This window comes from Lepisma saccharinum, chromosome 2 (assembly GCF_977018435.1).
Source record: "Lepisma saccharinum chromosome 2, izLepSacc3.1, whole genome shotgun sequence".
NCBI classification, from domain to species: domain Eukaryota; kingdom Metazoa; phylum Arthropoda; class Insecta; order Zygentoma; family Lepismatidae; genus Lepisma; species Lepisma saccharinum.
The window spans coordinates 27762941-27780039 of record NC_139230.1 but is presented as its reverse complement, the minus strand read 5'-3'; the positions used below and the strand labels follow the sequence as shown (position 1 = coordinate 27780039).

The window sequence follows — 17099 nt, the reverse complement described above, 5'->3', positions numbered from 1 at the left end:
CGCAACAGTGAATAATTCAAATGAAACCCTCCTATATTTATTAATAATTAATATATTTTGCTACAAAAAGGAAACTTTTAGCCGGTTGTTGTCCCTTATTCCACAAAATAAGAAATTATCCGTGCCTATATTCGGAATTCGATAGAAAATAAATGTTTTGGCCCCTCCCCCTTCACCTTTTCCGCAAGGAGCATGTTGGTACCCATGTACGTCATGTTGTGACGTATGAACACTGTCGTTCGACGGGGTTCATATACTCGGCGGTGCAGTTCGTATCTTCATTGTGGCGGCCTTCTTACAACAGTTTGGACGTTCATCAGCAACTTGTGTCGAAGGTATGCCTGTGCTTTCCAAACTTTAGCATCAACTATAAGCTTGTGCAGTGATACGAGATTTGCAATAACAACTGTGCGTCTTCTTCAAATTCCCTTTAGCGGATGGTGGCTTTGGGAAACTGTTAGAATTGACGAGAGATGACACAATTTTTGTTAGTTTTCGACAATCGAAATGATCGAACACAACGTTGGAAAACCAAGTCAAGGATTGCATTTTGCGGTTTATGATGAAGCGCCAAACATTGGATATGCCAGTTCGTCGTTACTACTGAAGATAGGAAAATTAACACGACACACTCTGTCGACTCCAGTGACATTTTTCATCCTTTGTGTAATTTCTGATATTGCGTTACCATTGAAACGGTATTTTAAAACGAGGATGGATCTATTTGTGCTACTGTAACAGCAATGATGATGCTGAAGGATGGTTATGCGAAAGAACTGACGCAATACTTTTGGCAGGGACTCCCAACTCAGAATTTTCGACGGCGAGATGAGAATCGAACACGCTAAGCCCTCAGTGTCAGAGCAGGGTGTCGCAAATTAGGTTTCGTTAGTGACGACAATCCAAATCCTTCGAGGGTGTCTATTATTTGTATACACTTCTGCATTCAGCTGGGGGATATCGTGATGAGATGCGATTAGATACACAATTATTATCTCGAGAGGCGATTACGATTTTTCTATGATACGCTAAAGGAAATCGGTGTGAACTTCTTTCGGGTGTTTATTTGAAATGTCAGTTGCACAGGTGACTAGTCTCGAAAACTTGAGCGATGCCGAGAAAATCAGGAACTTTGAAAATTCTTTTAAATTGCGAACGGTAAATAGTTTTTCATTTCTATTATGGGGGTGCCAAATACTGGCAATTTCTTTTTCATTACTTCGTCACGTAGCGCCGCGAATTGCTGCTACTTGGCCGACTAAAAAATGAAGTTTGGTTACAAATGTGGTGTCCACCGAGATGTGAACTTAATTTTGCTTTTGTTATAGTGTACAAGTGTTATTAGTTTATACATATTGGTTATGCGCTTTTGCATGGAACGTCTTCTTTGTACAGCCGGGGGAAATTTAGCGTTGTTATAGAATAATCAGAACACACACACTAAAATTCCTCTTGTTGACTGATTGAATTACATTCTTTTATGACGCTTTTATGCCACTTTTGACTAATCGCGACGGTGAGGATGAGTGATATGGTGAAATTGAGAAGGGACACTCACAAGCAACACCCATTCCCAAGTGTGGATTCGAACCTAGGACCCCTGGCATCATAGCGTGCTGGGAATATTTGGTCGAGCCTTTGAGGTAGCTGGAGGCAGTGGTGTACCCAGGATTTTCGAAAGGGAGGGTTATATGTACTTCTTTTTAATAGTGCCTAGATCAGCGTTGAAAAGGATTATATCCAGCCAAGATGTGGGAGGATGATTGCATGGTTTAACATGGTGAAGTGAGACAGGAAGGATGCTTCTTGTCACTTTTCCTAACTAGAGGTTTAGTGTTCCACCACATCACCTCCGCTGAGCGCTGGGTTTTTAATTATCGTGGTGCAAGCTTAGCATAATGCACTGAAATTCAGACATGGACCCTACTTTCCAATTCTGTGTAAAGCAGATATACTCATTTGTGTTCGTTCTCTCATCCTTCCAGGGACCTCGCCAATGGCTAGTGGTAACATCTATGCTTTGTAATCAAGGGGTCCTGAGTTTAATATCTAGTAGTTTGGATCCCACTTTAAACTGTAGGTCGTCCCGATTAGCCTTTCTGTGCATAAAGTAGACTTAAAAACAGTGTGATTTAATCAAAGATTCAATCAATGTAGACAGTTTACATCTCGAATACAGATGTGACACTGGGTTCAGAAATATTTTCTGTATGACAAGTTGCATCTTTGAAACTCTACTGACTATAATTAGAACTAAAATCAGCATTTGGCCCATCCCCATTACACGAGTCAGCACGGCATCCTTTGGGGTAGACCACTACTAGTCAGTTAGGAATTAGCATCGTGCATGGCCAGTCAACTGAAATTTTTGTAGAGGGATTCGAGCCATTGACAAAATTTGAACATTAGGAATAATAATAATGTTTTATTATTATACAATAAGAACTATTATAAACAAACATAAACCAGTTTTATTCCAAATTTATTATTAATAATACATCCATGGGGAGACTTTTTTACTCAATCACACCAGAACACACAGCAAAACTGTTTGTTTCAATTTCATTTCATGCAGCTATTTTCATTCCCAATGCCAGATATTAGAGTGCCTCCAAAATTACATTTATTCTTATTCACAATTTTTTTTTAAGTTAGTAGATCATTTCTAATACATTTTTTCTCTCTTTTTACCTCTAGGTTCATTCTTCTTCAATATTGCTGGAAAGTGAGAATCAGAATGAAGGGCAAACTTAAATTCGCAGCAGCCTTTATTATAATCATTGGCTTGTTATCATTGGCTAATAAGCTTACATCCAGGAATGATGGATATGTGATGGATTTCGTCTACGAATACAGGGATCCATACAACTCCACATGCAGCAGCCGCGCAACCTTGCGAGGGCTTGGCCAGAAAGTTGTATCCTACTCTCTCTATGGGTATCCCAATGATGACAGTTTCTTCAAGGTAAATTTCATTCTTCGATGCACATTAATGTGTTCCATGCAACGTTACATATTATTCATGGATAAATAAAGTATTACGAAAGACATTTCAACCTAAAAGAGATCAAACAAGAATTAAGTAGGGCCAAGTTAGAAATATTGAAATGCATAATCTATATTAATTCTTTGATATTATTAATAATAAATACCATAACAAGTGGCACAACTGCTCTTGAAGGCCAAAGCCTACCTATCAACTACCGGCCTCACTCCCACATGCCTCAGCATAGGTGGGCCATCATCCAACTAGTTACGGGGTGATGTGTGGTCGGCACGATGAATCCCGTCATTGTTGTAGGTTTCCATGACTGGGTGATGCTACTCATTTGTAACTCCTGAATTTCCTTACGACCACTGGTCCCAAACATTAGCCGAAATCTCAGGAGAAAAGTTGTTATGCTTCCCCCAGGAGACTTGAACAAGCATGAATCCTGTAGCCTGAGACCTTAGACTGCACGACCACAGTGCGGGATGGTAGTAAGCTATGCCTCTTTTAAAAATACCCACAGAATATTCATACGCAAGGTATATAAGAATAACCGTAACACAATTTTGAACAAGAAACTGCGATAACCTGTTTTAGAAAGTTTATAGTTTACTTTTATAAACCTCATCCAAGAAAAAGCTTTAAAAGTTAGGGGAAAATTTATCCTATTGCTTATGTTGTTTGACCTCTCACATGAAACTAATTTTTGGAATTGTTACTATTGTGGAACAATTTATTCTTTGGATTAAATGGTAGAATGTGAAAATATAAACTGGTTCCTGCATTTTACACTGAATTTTCAATATATTGCATTTTTCAGTTTGGTTTTTATGTTCAAATACTAAGTAACTAAACTTTGTTTCTGTTATTAACAATAAAAATAAATCTTGATGTTGGTTTTTAACTTGAAATGAAGGATGCCGAACTCAAAAGGGAGAATCGATGGACCTTTTTCCAGTTAGAAAAAAATTACTTGGCAATTGCTGTGCACCCTCACTAATTGTTAAATACTCTGAGACCAGGTTGTAAAACATTAGAGAGAAGGGAGGGAGGGGAATAAGAAATTGCTGTTTATTATGACTTTTGAAGTAGTACTTTTGACAAAGTTTACTGTGACGAAAAATCATGCATGCACTCTAGAACCAGGTTGGTTTACCTAAGTAGTATTACAGTAGAAAATTTGACTTTGTATTCTAAATTACCACAATTATCATCGTAATGAAGCATAAGCCTGTACATTTTCTAAGAAGCTTCAACTTAATGTATTTTTTTCCCTTGGAAGGATGTTGTGGAAATTGCAGAGTTGTTACCAATGTACTACCCAAACTGGACAATGAGAGTTCATCTGCGTGTACCTTCAGGGAATGAGAGTCTGAATGCAACGCTGCGTGACTTGGAAGACAATTTTGAGCATCTGGACCTGTGCGATGTGAACAGCCTTCCAATAATGGGAAATATAACAGGTAAGAATTTCGATGTGTTGTTTATTCTTGTGAAACCAGAATGTGGACGACATACATTTGTAATTATCATAACTATGTTGATTTGACAAGTGTCAAAAAGGCTGTTTGTGTTATCATTTAGTTCATACATACCAAATGCTGTCTTTAAGACTTACTTCTGTTGCAAAAGAAATTAAACTACAACTAGACGTAACATGTACCAACATCCTGGACACACCACTGCATAGGACAGTTCACCTTTAAGCAGATTACAAATTTAGAGCATATCCAGGTCAATACAATTGAGAATTGGAAAGACTCAGTATAACTACAGGCAAAATTTATGAAACTCTTACGTTGTATTTATTCCCTCATGCAGTTCTGCAGGCATTGCTACCACTCTGACAAACCTCAGGTTTTGAGTAAGGCATGACTATCCCCCCTCCCCAGTTGCTGAATATTTACACTTGAGAGGGATATCATATATACAGGGTGATTCTAAAGGTAGGGTACAAACTAAAACCACAGATACCTCCCATGAAATAGAGACGAAAGTGCCCCTTCCACTTTGCCGAGAGATGCCTCCGTGAGGAGCTAAGCTAGACAACGCCGAAAACGTGTGAAAATGAACTTCACACTGCTGTACAGCCAGTACCAGTGAAAATAGAAAGAAGTCAAAAGGAACACCAAAGTTGCCCATCCGAAAAACACCAGGCAGCAGCTGCGCAATGCATGTGCATGGGGTTCCACAAAGGAAATAGGAGTGTCCCGCAAGACAAGTGAAGGGAAAGGGTAGCAATCGACAATGGTAGGGACAAAAGAAGCAATGAAGCATGAAGTAACAATTGCACAGCGAGAAACAAACACCATGACTGAAGCAGTGCAGTCGAGAAAAGTAGTGCAGGGTTGCAGAACCACAGGAGGACGACATAGGACGAAGAAACACACCGAGAATGCAAGCAAAGTGGTCCGTGACACTCGACAGGCAACAGACGCATACATGTTTCGGGGCAGAAAATGCAGCTCAGGTGGTGCAGCGTATGGGGAGTCTCCAAACACAGTGGGGAGACACTGCAGCAAGAACAAAGCATGGTGCAACAAAAGAGAAAGAGGACCGGACGGAGAATGGTACCTGCCAAGGAGACAACAAATGCAGGACGAGAGATTCCCCGTAGCAGCACTGAGGGGATGTCACACAGAGGTCATGTGCCAGCAGGACAAACACAGCAACTCCGGGCACAGGAGGTTTATTGCCACCCAAAGGTGCACTTACAGATAGGAATAGTACATGGTACGTAGTCGTACCCCGGACTGATGTTGTTACAAAAGTTGCTCAAATTGACGACCACCACATTCATTGCAGCGTCGCAGGAAATTCTGGCAAACCTCATCAAAAATCCCTGGCATGGTACACACCTCGGCCGATGCTGCAAGTATCCACGCTACCAATGTTTCCTGGTCAGACACCGGGATCTCGTAGAAGAGTGTTTTCACATGGTCCACAAGAAGAAATCCATTGGTGTGTGGTCAGGCGAATGGGCGGGCCAGGGGACGGGGCCCACTCTGCCGATCCAGCGCTGTGGGTAGGTACGGTGCAAAAGGGTTCGCACTGTGCCATCAAAATGTGCAGCCGCTCCATCCAATTGAAACCACATGCGATGTCGCACGTTGAGGGGTACATCTTCTAGCAGCTCTGGAAGGACTGATGCAAGAAAGGTGCGATAGAGGCAGCTATTTAAACGTGGTGGCAGCAGATATGAACCGATAATCTGTTCATCGATGATACCTGCCCAGATATGCACTGCAAACTGGGTCTGATGGTGCACCTCGACTGCTGCATGTGGATTTTCATAATCCCACACATGGCTGTTTCGGCAATTGAAGATGCCCTCATGGGTGAATGATGCCTCGTCCATGAAAAGCACATTGCGTAAAAAACGGGGATCGTCAGTACAAAACTGCAACAGTCGTTGACAGAATTCCACACGTCGTGGGTAATCACCAGCCAGCAATGCGTGGACTCGCTGTGGATGATAGGGATACAGCAGACCATCATGAAGGTCACGCCACACTGTCGACTGTGATACACCCACTGCACGTGCAATGCTACGGGTGCTAGTGGATGGTGAGTCATCCACGCAAGCAAGTACGTCCTCCTCGACCACCGCGGTGCACACGTGTCTTGGGTGACCAACATGATGGCCTGCACGTAACACACCCGATTCACCAAGGGTACGGTGCACATTCGAAAACAACCTGCTGTCGAGGTGTCGCCTGTCTGGATACCGTTCATGATACAGGCATGCAGATGCTTGACCATTGCCATCTGCAAGGCCGTAGACAAAATGCATGTCCCTCAGTTCTACAAATGTGTAGAGTTCCATGGTACGGTGAGGACAGTGCCAATTATGGAATACTGTACTCCAGTGCGCAGGTGGCACACACACACACTGGTCACAACGGCTTCGAAACAGCGTACTCAACTGTCATACATCAAGCACACCACCACCGCACTGGCTCTTTCACTGACACGCTCCCTGACACTGCACTTCCAATCTGGCACTGTGTACGCAGACCAGATGCCTGCAGCCCACATGTCCGCACGGCACTGTGGTACAATCAGCTAATGTTCCCGAGCCACCTGTGACCACTGACTTCCCGAGCCACCCGTGACTTCACTACCTGACCACTGCCATCAGGTGGGGCCATATACTCTGGGGGCTTGTCATCTTGGAACACATGTAGTGTCCTTCATTCTTGCCCCATTCACCCACAACACGTACTTCGTCCATCTTGCTTGAGCTGACAGGGAGCACTACGTACGATCGTGTGGTGTTTGTGTACAAAAATGTGGGGTGACCCAGCAGTTGAACAGACGTGAATACCCCCACATAGATTCATTCCATGGCTGTCCCATGCAGTTTGTCTGTCCAGCCTCGCTCGGCCCGGTCTCACACCCACGCGGCAGTGTGCGGCTGCGGTGGTGTGAGGCCACGGTTGGTTTCGGAGCAGAAGGCTGCGGCCGAAGAGGTACTCGAGTTGTTCGGCTGGGGTTGGGCTCGGAAGCAAGCAGCCGCGTCAGGTCTGGGGATGGTGGACCTGGTGATCAGGGTGGACACTTTCCAACCTCGTCCATTGGTGGGGTCTGTACAACACTCCAGCAGACTTTTGCCCCCTCCCACCCAGCGATGTGCCTCCGGCTTCATTTCTAAGAGGCTGATTGGGCCCCATCACTACATTTGTAACAACGTCTGTACGGGGTACGTGGTCCTATCTGTACGTGCACCTTTCATTGGCAATAACCTCCTGTGCCCGGAGTTGCTGTGTTTGTCCTGCTGGCGCATGACCTCTGTGTGACATCCCCACTGTGTTTGGGGACTCCCCATATGCTGCACCGCCAGCGCCGCCATTTCTGCCCCGAACCATGTACGCGTCTGTTGCCTGTCGAATGTCATGGGCCACTTTGTTTACATTCTCCGTGTGTTTCTTCGTCCTACGCTGTCCTCCCGTGGTTCTGCAACCCCGCACTACTTTTCTCGACTGCACTGCTTCAGTCATGGTGTTTGTTTCCCGCTGTTCAATTGTTACTTCATGCTTCATTGCTTCTTTTGTCCCTACCGTTGTTGATTGCTACCCTTTCCCTTCACTTGTCTTGTGGGACACTCCTATTTCCTTTGTGGAACCCCATGCGCATGCGTTGCGCAGCTGCCACCTGGTGTTTTTCGGATGGGCGACTTTGGTGTTCCTTTTGACTTCTTTCTATCTTCACTGGTACTGGCTGTACAGCAGTGTGAAGTTCATTTTCACACATTTTCAGCGTTGTCTAGCTCCTCACGGAGGCATCTCTTGGCAAAGTGGAAGGGGCACTTTCGTCTCTATTTCATGGAAGGTATTCTGTGGTTTTTGTTTGTACCCTACCTTTAGAATCACCCTGTATATATAATCAGTTTTACTGACAAGTGTCTTTTTATTATAGAATTTTTGCTTGATGCAGATTGCACGAGGTGAAAACTTCAGAGTGTATAATTTTGTAGCAATCTGCATTAAGTGAAAATTTTCATAAGAAAAATATACTGTCCGCGTAAAACTGGAAAAAAAAGTCCCAGACATTCTCGGTGAAAAACATCCTCTAAATATATTATGTCTTGCATGAAGTGTTATATTTTCAAAGGACAAAAAGGCCCAATTCTCAACCCTACTTTAATACAGAGTAGCCTCTAATGCACACACTTGATGACTAAAAATAATTTTCTAAGACCAGCACATGCAACATAGCCAGAAATATTTTAAAAATGAAGAAACTAAATTTACTGTGTTTGGTACATCCTGTCACGTTTCCCACACTTGCCAACTGTTGGCATTTCTAGCAGAAACCACGTGCAGTTAACCCTATGTTGGGGAAGCCGAGGGCAGGTTATGCACAAGATATGCGGGAATGCACAAATTCCAACACCACACGAGTCAGCACCACACTTATAAAACAAGCTTCTTGCAAAAGCACACACAAAACATATGGGAGTTAGACTGCAACGTGGCAACAGCATCTTCTGGCTTCCATTCTCTCATCACTATCATCAGACGACTTTTTCCTCACTTGTCATTGGCACCGAAACTGTCGAGCGATTTCTAGTGTGGGAAATGTAACAGGTTGTAACAAACGTGGTATATACTGTATAAAATAAGCAATGTAAAACACAAACATCAGAATATACAGGACAGTTTCCTTGATCTCACATTAATACATACAATAAATATTTAAATGATACATTTATCAAAAAAATCTGACAAGATAAATTAATGGTTTTATAATATATTTCCATTGAAATATAAAATTATTAAAACTATTAAATTATAATTCAATTGTATTTTCCATACTAATCCCATTGTTTATTTTCCTTTGTAGAAATGCATGACATGGCATGGCGCTTTGTTCCTATGGCAGACCCTTATGTGGATGTGTTTGTGAGCAGGGACTTGAACACTCGTTTCTCTGAGAGGGAAGTGGCTGCTGTGGAGGAGTGGTTGGAATCAAATGTGACCTTTCACATAATGCGAGATCACCCAAATCACACAGCTAAAATAATGGGTAATTTTATTTCTAAAATGAGCCTTCTTAAATTAGCCTCTTTTGCTTTCTTCATACTTTCTTCCTTTAGCCGATCTCTGTGGTGGACTGGTTAACACAACACACTATGATGCCAGGATTTCTGGGTTTGAATTCCGACCTGGGCATGGGTGTTCTTTGTGAGTGTACCCTAATGGTGGCATATTCTCCATGTTAGCACATTTACTGCAACTAAACCAACTTTTTTCAAATATTTTTATTAGGGCTGAGCTGATACCACTTTGAACTGATATGGATACCAATACCGAAACTCTCTCTGATTCCCACCAATACCGATATTGATACTTAAAAATTGTAATAATTACAATTTGTTTGAAATATTGATTAATATAAGTATCTAAGTATTTCACGTGTCAATTAACCAAGAATTTTGCTTCAAATATTCAAGAATTACATCATAATATTAAATTACATGTTATATTATAACACAATTTAGTTTTCCCACACAAAACTGGTGCAAAATAAAAATAAAATTCGAATTTTGCATAATTTAAAGGATATAGACTCCGTGACATGAGAAATTTTTGCGGACCCCGTGAAAGACCAAAATGCGAGGAAAGTATTGGCTGGTATTGGTAAACAAATTCCAACCAATACTTTCTGATACCAATACCACTGGTATCGGTCAATACCAATACATTGGTTCAGCCTTAATTTTTATACATTTAGCTTTAATATATTAGTAATTGCTCTTGATATATTATGCAAACTATTAAAACAAGTGTCTAAACCAGGTTGACCCCTATGGCAGAGTGGTTAGCACATTGGGCTATGATGCCAGGAGTCCCAGGTTTGAATCCCGGCATGGGCATGGATGTTTGTGAGTGTCCATTCATCAATTTCATCATATCATCACTCATCCCCATATTTGCAAGTTAGCCAAAAGTGACACAAAACACAAAGTAACATAAAGCAAATCAATCAATCAAGTGTCTAAACCAGAATTTAAGTAAATTATTTAAAGAACTTTATGATTGGTTTATGTATACCACTATCATAGCATCCTTCTGATGAGTGGATTTCTTCCCTGATTCTACACAGGGAGAGTGAAGGAGCTGAAGTGAGTGGCTATTTAAAAAACTCAGCCTGCGTGGTCAGATCTCCTGCTCCAAACAGCATTGGTGGGAGAACACTGCTTGTTCTTCCTGCTTTTTGTGCTGTGCTTGGCAGAGGCATTGCTACGAAAATAGAAATTGTCCTTAGTGAAGGGGAATCCAGGTCAAATTTTAGGTAAAAAGTGAAATTTTTGAATTGTGAATATTATGAAAAAATATAGAAATTGCCCGAAAACTTGAAGTAGTCAGACTTCTGTTTTCTGTTTTACTTGCATGCCTGCATTGGTATTTTATTTATATTATATCTAATTAATCTGGATGGGGTGTATAATAAATATGTACAATAAATAAGAATTGTTGTTGTAAACCAGGTCAAATTTTCAGAATGGGCCACTGCAGCCATCTGATAGCATGCCTTTTCCTCTATACTGATGAGCTATAATTTCTGACTTTTCCCCAAAATGTTTCATGTCATGAAATAACCTATTGTAACATCATCATTAAGGCTGGGATTTTGAAGCCTTTGTGTAGCTTTTTCTTTTGGGAACCCAATTCATTGCATAGTCAGATGATCATGGGCTTCATAACAAAGCATCTTCTGTGGGACTTTCATTTTTAAAAATCATTATTTTGCTTTTTTATGTTCTCGTGAGAGAGGGGATATTTCTTAGGGTTTTTGTTTATTATTTTAAAATCCACTTGTTCCTTGCCAGTACGAAAATTTCATGAACAACGTTTGTTCCAGGAAATCTCATAAATCCTTCCTTCTGGAACAAAGAGACTTAGTGAAAAAGTTACAAGTTGCAGAAAAAGTTCATAGGAAAAAAAGTAGACAAGAAAATTATTCGGATTTTGAACAAGAATTAAGGGTTTAGTGTGCTATGTTCAGTTGCTAATGTTTTGTGTTGACAATTATTCTTTTAATGAAAAACTACAAGAAGATTTGCAAGCTTGTGACATAGTTTACTTCAAGCAGTGGTGCATTATCCCATGTTATCTGGTTTACTGCTGGTAAATCAACTTTTTTTAACATACATAGAAATTGCCAAAAAATATGATGTAGTCTGACTTCTGTTTTTGTTTTACTTGCGTGTCTGCATTTGTGTTTTATTACTATATAGAATTGCTGCAAGTAAAACAGGTCAAATTATCAGAATATGCTACTGACTTCATATATACTTCTCTAGTGATGGTGAAGGTGGAAAGGAGTTCTTTAAGTCTTTGTTAAGAGACAATTGGCAATCACTTTGCTTTGGTAACTTGTGGATGGTGTTTGCAGGACTGTAGAAGCACTGATTCTGTTTCTTCTCTACAGGTGGCATGTGGGGTGCTGTTACCGCATACAAGAGAGCACAGTTTGCATACATCTTTTTTCACATCGGACAGTATGCACACAAGGCTTCTTCGAAGAATGACACAGATCAGAAATACCTAGCAGGTGTTATTTGGCCAGTAATTAATGGTAAGTACGTGCATGCCTAGTGTCTTCTGCATAATTGAGACTGAATTTGTAGAATTATATGGATGCTTGGGTATCACATACAGTGAAATGTGAAGAGAGAGAGCACTGAAAAAAAGATAGGTAAGACTGAGAAATGAGACATGCTTTGTCATTCACAGAAATCAAACTGTGTCAAGTTTCACCTCGGCACCAGCCCTAAAGTACGGCCGGTGTTAAAAGCGGCCTCCAATAGCATAAGAGCATGGGAAGATTTCAAGAACGTGCTTGCCTTATTGGCTGTTTTGAACACCTGTTCCAACAGGGGTGCCCACGGGCAGGTTTGAGGATGCAGGTTTAGTCCACCCAACTTTTGGGGGGGATTTTTTTCATTTTCTTATTTTGTGATGGAAATTTGACTGAATAAAAATTTCAGCATTTAACAACACTGCTAATCTACTGCTACGGGATGGGTAATAAGTATGATTGGGGGGGGGGGGGGGCAGTGCCCAATTCTTACTTAGTTTTAAATTGTCATGTGAATTCTTGTGGGGAGAATATAAGCATTAAATTTTTGGGAGGGAACACTATAAAAATCTTGACTATCAATGTTAAGTCCTAGATTATCACTGGAATTCTACGAGGCAGGGGTTTGAGCATTGAGTTGAAGGGGGGAATATCAATATATTGGATATCAATGTTAAGTTTTACATTGGCACAGAATATCTATAGTAATGGGAAATCAAACTTTAAAGTTTGGGGGGGGAGGGTGTAATATTTAGCGATTTGGTATAAAATTCATATCATGATCATTATTTAGGCTGTCATTTTTCTATACCATTTGGAAGTTGCATGGTATCAAATGGATATTAGTCTGGATTATTCTCTAAGCGAGGTGGCAGTGGGTGTCATAATCATTCACCTTTATTCCTTCACTCCTAAAACAAATATTGGATACATGAAACAAAAAGCTCCGTGGGTAACTATTCGTTACTTTACGTCGCTTTTCTGCCACTTTAGGATAATGAGGATTAGCAGTGGCGTGGCGTGGGATTTTTAAAAGTGTTACTGGTTATCAGTAGGACATTTAAGGGAGGAGCCGTAAGACTTGGGTGCCTCCCCACCTCATTCCCCCCCTCCCCCCAATGTCTTCCAAGTAGTTCATATAATATTAATCTGGCACGTCTGCAATTCAGTACTAGATTTTGGTAAAGTTATTAATCAGGAAATAAAAATGTTGACATAAGGACTGAAGTGAAATCGTAAACATTGGTTGTTGACACAATAATATGTAATTTGATACTTACAGAAACATCGAAGGCTACTTATAGAGCAGATCAATCCGACGACTCTTCTTTGAAAATAGTTATATGATGCTGTGGTCCAAGGTTCGAATCCTTGCTTGGGCATGGGCGTTTGTGATGTCTATTCATCAAATTTCATCATATCATCACTCATCCCCATCTTCGCAAATTAGCCAAAAGTGGCACAAGCGAAGTAAAATCAATCAAATCAAATCAAAAAAGTTCTATGATGCTGTCATAAAGTGAAGTTTTTCATTTGAATTTGAATTTTTGTGTGTGTCATGGTCATGGTCCATTCACCCGAAAATAGAGTACATGGCCAACAAAAGAGTTTCGACAACTGCGCACATCCACATAACCACGAAACATTGAAATGTCGGTCATATCCAGCAGACGACTTGGTTTTTAAATCGTTCAAAATAGGCTTTGGCCTCTCTTTCGCCACAATTTCGATTTTTTCTGCAAAAGAACGAACCAAAAGATTGCTTCAAAATATCTTCTATCGCACAATTACACACACACTGTTCAGATAGGATGAACCCGCCACCTCGGAACTCGGAGCAAGCTCCATTCCGCTTGTTAATTAATTGACAATGCCCGAAAACAACATAAAGACGAAAGACACCACTCACAAAACTCGCACTGCACAGTTCCTTCCGCAAACCGTTGTTTACTTTTGTAACACGTGAAGCACCCTCCTTGCCCCCTCCCCTCTCAGCATCCGCGCTTCCCCAATATTTCCTTCGGAACCTGCAAGAAGTCCAGTTCTACTACTGTTGCCATATTAGTTCTTTTGAAACCAGATTTGCCCAAATGGCGAAACTTTTCATTTCAAATAAGACGTATGTATGTAGAGTAGATGTAGTCTTCATCTGTTTCCTAACTACTCCCACTCCCATGTTTCGCTAAATCCACTGAAATCTCATTTCTGACACCACTACTATTTCGTATATTTTACGTCCCTTGCTACCTTTAAGGCTTTCGCTTTATAGGATAATCGTGACGATGAGGATGCATGGTGAATTATTGAAATAAAATTATTATTTCTTTGTGTATGTAATTATTAATTTTTATAATTATGTAAGTAAAATAATAACAACAAACATTGAAATAACCATTTCTTGCTGAGGATTCGAACCTGCGACACCTGACACTTCAGAGCGTGGTAAGATAACAATCGGGAAATTATGCTTGTAAGTAATGTTTTCACCCAAAAACAGTTCTACCACCTCAAAAACATTGCTTCAATCCGAAATTATCGCATTCCTGCGACAACGTATGTCAATCTCAAGCGGTCCTTTCAACAATTATTACAAATTCCTGTAACCGAAATAATATTATATGTGTGAAATATAGAATTTTAAGTTGACATTTTAGAAGGACAGCAGACCCCTTGATCATGCCCATCCCTCTCCTCTCCTTCTCGCCCATGATGTCGAAGAAGGACAAAGAGGACTTTCGTAATCGCTGATATTTAGAGTAAATACAAAATATCACTTGGTAGTTTGATTTTCCCCCAGTGTGATTTGATTTTTTTAAATTTTGATTTGGCGATTTAAGTCAACTCATGCACAGTAATGTTAATCGGGACAGTTTAAAGTGGGATCCGAACCACTTGTGCCTCCACCGGGTATCGAACCCGGGATCCCTTGATTACAAGGTGGTGGCGCTATCACTGCAGCATCGTTCCCCAGTGTGACTGGACACCTTCAGACTAATATAGACCCGATTAGGCGACTTAGCTCTTTTCTGTCAATTGAATATGGCAACACTGATCTGTTTCCGGTAAGTATCACCGGCAACTGTGGCAGCTAAACAGTCATGCCATTAACCCGCCGAAACAGTCTTTGCCGCGAAGGAAAGTCTTCCTTGCGTGGCCTCAGGTCCCTTTCCCCATGTTGCCTGTGGAGGGTACCGGATCAGTCCTCCTTTTCGCTTTTGCCGGTGTCAGAAAAATGTCAGTCTGCAATGTTTACTTTACGACAATATTACCAGTTTATGTACGTAATAATATTTTAAGACAGGTTCTTCAATTCTTTATATTTTGGTGTTACCTGCGGTAACAGCGGCTACATGCACGCCATGCCTCTGAGGATAAGTGATGGTTAGACACAGCATTTGCTATGGGGGAAGGCACTGGCCCAGGAATGATTTTCATTTTGGGGGGGTACAAAATCTAATCGGAACTGGATCTACAGTTTAAAGTGGAATCCAAAGCACTGTACATGTGGGACCCCTTAATTACAAGACGAGATATCTCATCCTGAAAAAAGAAATGTTGAGTATAAGCAAACACGTACATTGTGCCACCACTCAAAGTTTCACAACATATATAGGCCATTAAAGCAAAAACTTTTCTTAATAACATTTTTCTGCTTTACATCTTGTATCAAAATATATACCGTCGACATATGGAATTTTATCCTGAATAGATGAAACTGGACAGCATTGGCTCGCAATTGTCAGTAATGGATTAACTATGCAATTACAGTAAACAAAATATACGACTTATTTGAAAAAAATCAATATGATATAAGCTTGATGTGTCTGGATAAGGCAAATAGTAATTTAAATTTTTTTTAAGCAATTTCTTCAAATATAATACCAAAGTTTCCAACGAGATCACCTCGGACATCAAGAATCGTCTTGCTTTGACTTTGCAGAGACTTACTTCAGTTTCGTCTAGAGGAAACACAGACTTTTCTTGTCTCAGTATCATCTCTACTTTCAAAAAATATCTTAATATATAGGTATAAGTATAGTTTTCCGAACATCCTCTTACAAAGCTTTGAAAAATTATGGGTGAGGTACAGGAGAACATTGTACCCCCCAAGTTGGTCAGTCGTGTCTCGTCTCGTTGGTGTAAGTTCAGAAAATTCCACTTGAAAAATTCAAAAGAAAAGGAGGTCAGTCATGTAATCTTGTGATGAAGACTTGTATCTTATCTTCGAATTGACGTGACCACTTCTTTACAAAAGTGTACCTCCCTTATGCAAAAGAGCATTCTTCTGGAGTGTGTTTTCTGAGAGTAAACTTTACCACACACATATTAAACCTTTTTCATCTCCTTAAAGATATTTCCAAGAACACAGGTCGATGAACTAAATAGTAGCAAGCACAATGTAGTGGAATAAGTTTACAATTGTTTGAATTCCTATGGTAAGGATAATAATGCTTGTAAATTATAAACAATATAAACTTTTTTTATTGAGTGAATTGGAAATAGGTTCTTTTAACAGTAATACCTTGCCTCTGTCAGATTATCTAAGGGGGGTACAGGTAGTACAACAGAATTTACGGATTCAGGGGGTACAGTACCCCCCTTCAAAAATTTGGGGAGGTACAATGTACCCCTGTACCTCCCCGTTCCTGCACCACTGGGGGAAGGCAAAGGAGCGCCACAAGCCCAGAGCCAAAGTGGGTGCTGGGAGCAAAAATAGAAAAATTTGGAAGGAGTAAAGGTCGCCTTCTCCTTGCGACAATATTGACTATTGCCAGTTTTGAAATAAATATCCTAAAAATTTTCTTGCTCGCAGTTTACAAGGGCTGATAGAAGGATGTGGGAACAGGGCACTGGAAGTGATCTCTCCTGAAAACCTGTATTATCTTTTTATTACCTTGGTTCACTTTTTGACAAAGTAACAAAGTTTTTGATTGTCTTACAATTTACGTGATATTGTACCACTTTTCTACCCCATTTCTTAGTGATGGACTGTTTTTGTTTTTGGAATGCTGTGAAAATATTG

General features: G+C 40.6%; 1 protein-coding gene across 1 annotated transcript in view; it reads left to right on the top strand.

The window, feature by feature from the left end:
- The first annotated feature begins 262 nt into the window (after positions 1-262).
- LOC145981524 (uncharacterized) overlaps positions 263-17099 on the top strand; it is a 30521-nt gene continuing 13684 nt past the window's right edge. The window contains exons 1-5 of the mRNA XM_083114827.1: positions 263-335; positions 2698-2965; positions 4272-4452; positions 9335-9517; positions 11927-12073. Of these exons, the coding sequence (XP_082970953.1) occupies positions 2738-2965; positions 4272-4452; positions 9335-9517; positions 11927-12073 (739 nt within the window). The 5' untranslated portion in view covers positions 263-335; positions 2698-2737. The remainder of the gene's footprint in view (positions 336-2697; positions 2966-4271; positions 4453-9334; positions 9518-11926; positions 12074-17099) is intronic.